Genomic DNA, 8,668 nt, shown 5'->3' with positions numbered 1-8,668 from the left:
CGAGATTAGATAGGTGTTCCCTAAGTCCACTATAATCGGCAGAACAAAAATCAGGGATTTTTACCGTATTATCATTATTCTTGTATTCCCAGTTAATGCTAAAAGTAATGGATTTATGATTACTTGTGCCAAGCTCTTCAGTGATCTCCAGATTATTTACGAGTGTTTCCTTATTTGATAAGATTAGGTCGAGCAAATTATTACTCCTGGTAGGCTCTGTTACACACTGCTTCAGAAAACAGTCCTGAACTGTTTCCATAGAGTCACTGGACTCCAGATTACCGGTCAAAGAATTCCAGTCAATTTGACTAAAGCTAAAATCCCCTACTATCACTACGTTATTGTGTCTAGAAGCCCTAACAATTTCGTCCCAAAGAAGTCTCCCTGTATCGTGATCCAAGTCTGGAGGTCGGTATATTACACCTAGAATTATGTTGATGAGTGGAACAGTCTGCCTAGTATGGTTATAAGAACATAAGAAAGGAGGAACACTGCAGTAGGCCTGTTGGTCTGTTGGCCTATACTTGGCAGTTCCTTTACAAATCCAACCTACTAACAGAATAAATGCTATATAAGAACATAAGAAAGGAGGAACACTGCAGCAGTCCTGTTGACCCATACTTGGCAGGTCCTTCACAATCCATCCCACTAACAAAATATATGCCCAACCCAATTTTCAATGCTACCCAAACAATAAGCTTTGATAATTCTATTTACTCACATGCAAGTCCCACTCAAATCAAACCCCTCTCACTCATGTACTTAACCAACCTAAATATGAAACTACCCAAGGTTTTAGCTTTGATAGGACCTTGGGTAAAGGGATGTGACTGTAGTGGCAGGCTTTCATGTGAAGAAAATTGTGATGGGCAACTGAGACCGTTTCTTCATATCTACAAACAGAGTTTTGTAGGGATTTATGCCTCAATCTATGTCGTTCATCTCCTTCAAAGCCCTCAACATAAATATGATTTGGTGGCTGGGAATTCGCGAATCTTTGAAGTCCGCAGAAGTGGAAAACACAAATGTTGAGGGAGACCTGTATTTTATACTGTAAAGTTTAGGAGAAATACTGTACTATGTGAAACACAAACAGGTGTTTATTTCCCAGAACATTTGCATACAAAACATGGTCGAGTGGTCGTATGTTGAGCAGGTTGTAATGTATCTAAACTGTCATATATGGGCACCTCTGCAAAGACAGCGATTATGTATGAATGATGGTGAAAGTGGGTTTTTCTTTCTGTTGGATCACCCTGCATCGGTGGGAAACGGCCGACGTGTTAAAAAAAAAATTTTTTTAATGTGTATTTTTTTTATATAAGAAAGTACAGTACTGTACCAGTAATTGTAATTATTGTATAACTGTAATGTTACTTATCTGTAGCAGATTGTAGGCAGAAAATATCAGTAATATGTTTTTGTTTTTTTCTTACACAGACCTTGGTGGACATCATTAACAGTAGTTTAGAAGACACCATACGTGAGAATGCTATTATTGCTTGTCATGTGCTTTTGTCAAATCCAGTCTTGGCTCCTCTCATCACTCGCTCAGCTGAACACTGCATATTTCTCACTAAGGGACTCATACAATGGCTGGTTGAGGGTCATCAAAGTGACTTTGATGTAACTCTGACATTGATGGCAACATTGGAAGCTGGCGCCCACCTTCGAATTCAGCCGGACGTATCAAGTGCATGTCTTTCTGTTATAGATCATTTCCTTTTGCCTCATGCAAGACTGAATGTTGTTTTGAAGAACAACAAGAGAGAAATTGTGCAAAAGTTGTTGAAAGAAATTAACTCAGTAGTAACAGAAAATTTGTTTAAGAGTAAACTTGTGAATCTGTTTACCCAGTCTCTAGATGTTTTGCTTTCTGAAGAGACGAAGGAATCATTATCTACAGTTGTGGAAACCTTGCTGATGTTTGTTGTTTCAGCTGTTGAAAATGAATCTCTAGAAATTAGCCAGTTCTTATTAAATAAATTCTTTTCAGGGTTTTCAGCTCAATTCAAAAGTAAAGTACTTCCCTATCAGATGCTAATTGTGCTTTGTCATATGTTAAATGTCTCTTTGTCAAGATCTGAGATCCCTTCATTAGAAAAAAATAGCCTTGCTGTTCAGAAGCTAAAATCAACAAATATTGACAATGAAAAACAAGAGGCTCTCTTGTTTTGTATTTTAAATGCAGCAGAATCCTCTTCCATGGATGTGACAGCCAGTGTGAGAGGTGTGAGCTTAAAACAATGGCTGGAAAATTTAGGTGAAACATTGTTGAAAACAGCGCCTTTGACTCCTGAAGGATACCACTGTCTTCGCACACTTCTAGTGATGATTCCACAAGCTATGAGTGGTCTTATTTTGAAGAATTTGTGGAATGTTTGCTTCAAGAAGGTTCCTGTTATGACACAGTCCATGACTGCTCTGTACTCTGCATATGATGATCTCTTGTGTGATGTTTTGGGTGTGTGTGTCAGGATGAGGCATATACCCAAAACATTTAGCAGAATTTTGTTTGGTTTCAAAAAAGATATTGCCTTCTTGGAAAACCAGCAGATAATACCAGACACTCTTCTTGTGTATGAAGGACAGCTTCTGCTACCTCCTAGGTTTGTATGTTTTATTTTTATTTTGAGAATTTTTTTTATTAATGATCATGCATTTCTCTCCAGTTAATTTAATTATGTCTTTAGTTATTTCTTATTTTTTTAATCAATGTTTTATGCATTTACTGCATTTGGTGATAACATGCACAAAATAAAGCACTTAAAGTAGTACAGTGGAAGTGTCTTGTAGAGCAGGGATTATGGGCCACAGATCTTACAAAAGCATAAAAATATAGAATAATGAATAATATAGAATAATAATCAGTTTCTTCCTTTACTGACCTAATTTCTTATATATACTGTGTATCTGTTTTGAATTCAGTTACCAAAAGTTATCTTAATTAGTATTCATCTTTATTATGTAGTCTTGGTAGGATTATGACTTGGGGTTTTTGCTTGTTTTTATATTTAAATTGTTTTTCTTCATCTTTGTTTTTGGAACATACAGGTACATAAAAATTTTTCTTCGTGTAAAGGTGCTCCTTGACTTGGAATGGGGTTATGTTCCAACAAACCCATTGTGAGTCGAAAATATCGTAAATCGAATATGAATATGATATACTAAATAAATAAGTAAATAAATAACTACTGTCACTGAATAAGTAAGTAAACAAATAGTTAATGTAACTAACTAAACACCAGTATTGAAAAGTAAATAAATGAACACAAGTTACAGACTTGCCACTTTCATGCTGGGTAATTATCTCTTAAGTTTCATCTCCAAAGTAATTGAAGAATTGAAACACTTAAGCAACATATGGGAATCTTTATTGAAGAAACATTTTGCCACACAGTGCCTTCATTAGTCTTATACAGTGCAGGAAGGTATAAGGAGAGGAGGAGTTTGAGGTAATCTCCCTCATCCTGGAGTTGATGTATTCAGTCCATCAGTCTTGCAGAAGGTACAGCACAGGGCCATAGCAGTGGCTTATATACTGTAGTTAGGGGAGGCAAAGCAGGAGGCGGGGTCATAGTGGAACCATCCACTAGTCTAAGTAGGTCTTCGTCCAAAGATTGGACAAATTTTGAAGAATTCTTTGTATCAAGGTCCCATGATGATGCAGTGTCTGACAGATGTGATAAATGGTTATATGAACTGACAAGTTGAAGACTCCTCCTCTCCTTGTACCTTCCTGCTTTGTATAAGACTGATGAAGCCACTGTGTGGCAAAATGTTTCTTTAATCCTTTCAGGGTCTGTGCCGTAGATCTATGGGTTTATGTTTAGGGTCCAAACCGTAGATCTATGCCAAAATTCTAGCGGCGTCAAATTTAGCGCGAAAATGCTGGTAGGCCTACATGTGAGAGAACGGCTCTGCGTGGTGTGTGTACGCCATAAACAAAAATTCTAGGCACCCGCATAGCATTGTGGGAATGCCGGCTCAGTTACCTTTGTTCACCATGCCTCGTCGCAAGGCAGCTCTCACTCCAAGGAAAATTGGGACTCTCCTCTTCCTGTCTGATAGTTCTGACTCTGATGGAAGTGGAAATGAAGACGAATTCTTTGGCTTTGATCAGTTAGTGACCGAAAGGAGTGACCAGGTTATCGATAATAGTGCAGAAAACCCTGACGATTGTCAACCTTCTACCTCTGGTGTGGGCACTCCTCAGTCACGGTCAGTTGTACCTCATCGCAAGAGAAAACTATTATTTTCGCGTGGCCAGGCCTCTGACTTCAGTAATGATGATGATAGTGACGTGGATTGTGATTTTTATTGCTCTTGACGACCATTCGAGTAGTGATAGTGAGGAAACATATTCACCAGTGAAGCATCGGTATATACGCCGCCGCATGCACTCGGGTAGTGTTCCCTATGCAGTGCCCAGGGGACGGAGTACATCCCGTGGCCCTACACCAGGAATAGACAGTGAAAGTGAGGATGATGTGGCTACACTTGGCATGGATAGACCACAGGCATCAGTAAGTGGTGGTAGTGGTGATGGTAGTGCCACGGCCATGCTTGACTCACCAGCCCAGGCTGGGACCCACGCTGCTGACTCCTCAGTTCAAGGACAAAGTGGAGCGTCAGCCACCAGCCCACCACAACCACAACTACCAGCACAACCAGCCTATGATGTCCAGTATCCACCAGCAAACCGTATCTGGGATTGGCTGCTAAATCCCAATTTTGTTCCCAAGCCCCACCACTTTGATGACTCTCAAATTGGAATTCTACCTACTTGTCCCCTTGGAACCACTGCCAATGAACTGGAATTTTTTGAACTATTTTTTGAGCAGCCCTTGATGGAAACTATTGTCAGGGAAAGTAACAAGTATTTTGAGTACACCATGGCAAATACGATGATATCACCACAGTCAAGACTACACCGGTGGAAAGAGACGACTGTTGCAGAAATGTATGTATTTGCTTTTTGCAACAATAATGCTTATGCCTCATGTCTATAAGCATAATATAAAAGCATACTAGTCCACATATCGGCTAACTTCTACCCCGGTCTTCAGTGAAATCATCCCAGTGAACAGGTTTATCTTACTGTTATGTATGTTGCACTTGTCTGACAAAACCAAGCCTGACAGAAGTGACAGGTTATACAAGATTAGAAATGTTTTTATGTATCTGAAAGAAAAATTCAACATGTACTTTTATCTATTCAAGAATCTTGTACTTGACGAATCTTTGATTTTGTTCAAAGGTAGACTGTCATTCAAACAGTATATACCGAGCAAGAGGAAACGCTTTGGTATAAAACTGTTTGTACTCTGTGACTGTGACAGTGGCCTGGTATTGGATATTGTTGTATACACAGGAAGTAAAACATTGAAAGATACCAGGATGTTATTGGGTATCTTAGGTGATGTAGTGAGAAGCATGATGGCACCTTATCTTGGTAAGGGGCATACTTGAGTCCTGGAAATGGGAAGTACAATGCCTGCACTCTAAAGGAGGGGTTTAGGATATTGGCAGTTTGGAGAGATTTATTGTGTATTTTTATACGTATATACTTTATTTATACACACTCATCTGAGTTTTCTTTGATTTTATCTTAATAGTTCTTGGTCTTATTACTTTTCCTTTTATATCCATGGGGAAGTGGAATAAGAATCTTTCCTCCGTAAGCCATGCGTGTTGTAAAAGTCAACTAAAATGCCGGGAACAATGGGCTAGTAACCCCTTTTCCTGTAAAGATTACTAAAAAGAATAAGAAGAAAATTGTCAAAGTGGGAAGTCTGAATGTGCGTGGATGTTGTGCAAATGATAAGAAAGAGATGATTGTGGATGTTATGAACGAGAAGAAACTGGATGTCCTGGCTTTAAGTGAAACAAAGCTGAAGGGGGTCGGAGAGTTTCAATGGAGAGGAATAAATGGGATCAGGGGTTTCAAATAGAGTTAGAGCTAAAGAAGGAGTAGCAATAATGTTGAAGGATAAGCTATGGCAGGAAAAGAGGGACTACAAATGTATAAATTCAAGGATTATGTGGAGTAAAATAAAGATTGGATGTGAAAAGTGGGTTATAGTAAGCGTGTATGCACCTGGAGAAGAGAGAAGTGTAGAGGAGAGAGAGAGATTCTGGGAAATGTTGAGTGAATGCGTGGGGAGTTTTGAATCAAGTGTGAGAGTAATGGTGGTTGGGGATTTCAATGCTAAAGTGGGTAAAAATGTTATGGAGGGAGTAGTAGGTAAATTTGGGGTGCCAGGGGTAAATGTAAATGGGGAGCCTTTAATTGAGCTATGTGTAGAAAGAAATTTGGTAATAAGTAATACATATTTTATGAAAAAGAGGACAAATAAATATACAAGGTATGATGTAGCACGTAATGAAAGTAGTTTGTTAGATTATGTATTGGTGGATAAAAGGTTGATGGGTAGGCTCCATGATGTACATGTTTATAGAGGGGCAACTGATATATCTGATCATTATTTAGTTGTAGCTACAGTTAGAGTAAGAGGTAGATGGGAAAAGAGGAAGGTGGCAACAACAAGTAAGAGGGAGGTGAAAGTGTATAAACTAAGGGAGGAGGAAGTTCGGGCGAGATATAAGCGAATATTGGCAGAAAGGTGGGCTAGTGCAAAGATGAGTAGTGGGGGGGTTGAAGAGGGTTGGAATAGTTTTAAAAATGCAGTATTAGAATGTGGGGCAGAAGTTTGCGGTTATAGGAGGGTGGGGGCAGGAGGAAAGAGGAGTGATTGGTGGAATGATGAAGTAAAGGGTGTGATACAAGAGAAAAAGGTAGCTTACAAGAGGTTTTTACAAAGCAGAAGTGATATAAGAAGAGCAGAGTATATGGAGAGTAAAAGAAAGGTGAAGAGAGTGGTGAGAGAGTGCAAAAGGAGAGCAGATGAAAGAGTGGGAGAGGCACTGTCAAGAAATTTTAATGAAAATAAGAAAAAAATTTGGAGTGAGTTAAACAAGTTAAGAAAGCCTAGGGAAAGCATGGATTTGTCAGTTAAAAACAGAGTAGGGGAGTTAGTAGATGGGGAGAGGGAGGTATTAGGTAGATGGCGAGAATATTTTGAGGAACTTTTAAATGTTGAGGAAGAAAGGGAGGCGGTAATTTCATGCACTGGCCAGGGAGGTATACCATCTTTTAGGAGTGAAGAAGAGCAGAATGTAAGTGTGGTGGAGGTACGTGAGGCATTACGTAGAATGAAAGGGGGTAAAGCAGCTGGAACTGATGGGATCATGACAGAAATGTTAAAAGCAGGGGGGATGTAGTGTTGGAGTGGTTGGTACTTTTGTTTAATAAATGTATGAAAGAGGGGAAGGTACCTAGGGATTGGCAGAGAGCATGTATAGTCCCTTTATATAAAGGGAAAGGGGACAAAAGGGATTGTAAAAATTATAGAGGAATAAGTTTACTGAGTATACCAGGAAAAGTATACGGTAGAGTTATAATTGAAAGAATTGGAGGTAAGACAGAATGTAGAATTGCGGATGAGCAAGGAGGCTTCAGAGTGGGTAGGGGATGTGTAGATCAAGTGTTTACATTGAAGCATATATGTGAACAGTATTTAGATAAAGGTAGGGAAGTTTTCATTGCATTTATGGATTTAGAAAAGGCATATGATAGAGTGGATAGAGGAGCAATGTGGCAGATGTTGCAAGTATATGGAATAGGTGGTAAGTTACTAAATGCTGTAAAGAGCTTTTATGAGGATAGTGAGGCTCAGGTTAGGGTATGTAGAAGAGAGGGAGAATACTTCCCGGTAAAAGTAGGTCTTAGACAGGGATGTGTAATGTCACCATGGTTGTTTAATATATTTATAGATGGGGTTGTAAAAGAAGTAAATGCTAGGGTGTTTGGGAGAGGGGTGGGATTAAATTATGGGGAATCAAATTCAAAATGGGAATTGACACAGTTACTTTTTGCTGATGATACTGTGCTTATGGGAGATTCTAAAGAAAAATTGCAAAGGTTAGTGGATGAGTTTGAGAATGTGTGTAAAGGTAGAAAGTTGAAAGTGAACATAGAAAAGAGTAAGGTGATGAGGGTATCAAATGATTTAGATAAAAAAAAATTGGATATCAAATTGGGGAGGAGGAGTATGGAAGAAGTGAATGTTTTCAGATACTTGGGAGTTGAAGTGTCGGCGAATGGATTTATGAAGGATGAGGTTAATCATAGAATTGATGAGGGAAAAAAGGTGAGTGGTGCGTTGAGGTATATGTGGAGTCAAAAAACGTTATCTATGGAGGCAAAGAAGGGAATGTATGAAAATATAGTAGTACCAACACTCTTATATGGATGTGAAGCTTGGGTGGTAAATGCAGCAGCGAGGAGACGGTTGGAGGCAGTGGAGATGTCCTGTTTAAGGGCAATGTGTGGTGTAAATATTATGCAGAAAATTCGGAGTGTGGAAATTAGGAGAAGGTGTGGAGTTAATAAAAGCATTAGTCAGAGGGCAGGAGAGGGGTTGTTGAGGTGGTTTGGTCATTTAGAGAGAATGGATCAAAGTAGAATGACATGGAAAGCATATAAATCTATAGGGGAAGGAAAGAGGGGTAGGGGTCGTCCTCGAAAGGGTTGGAAAGAGGGGGTAAAGGAGGTTTTGTGGGCGAGGGGCTTGGACTTCCAGCAAGTGTGCATGAGCGTGTTAGA

The 8,668-nt window shown here is 39.3% G+C and overlaps 1 protein-coding gene across 1 annotated transcript in view; it reads left to right on the top strand.

Annotated features, from left to right (window-relative positions):
- Nucleotides 1-8,668, top strand: part of LOC128687029 (unhealthy ribosome biogenesis protein 2 homolog) — a gene marked incomplete at its 5' end in the record, with an annotated part of 159,922 nt that overhangs the window by 7,697 nt on the left and 143,557 nt on the right. Inside the window, 1 exon segment of the mRNA XM_070082352.1 lies at nt 1,441-2,609. Within this exon segment, the coding sequence (XP_069938453.1) occupies nt 1,441-2,609 (1,169 nt within the window).

The sequence above is a fragment of the Cherax quadricarinatus genome, chromosome 7 (assembly GCF_038502225.1).
Source record: "Cherax quadricarinatus isolate ZL_2023a chromosome 7, ASM3850222v1, whole genome shotgun sequence".
Lineage (NCBI taxonomy): Eukaryota > Metazoa > Arthropoda > Malacostraca > Decapoda > Parastacidae > Cherax > Cherax quadricarinatus.
The sequence above is the reverse complement of the archived record's forward strand: the minus strand, read 5'-3'. Positions and strand labels throughout refer to the sequence as shown.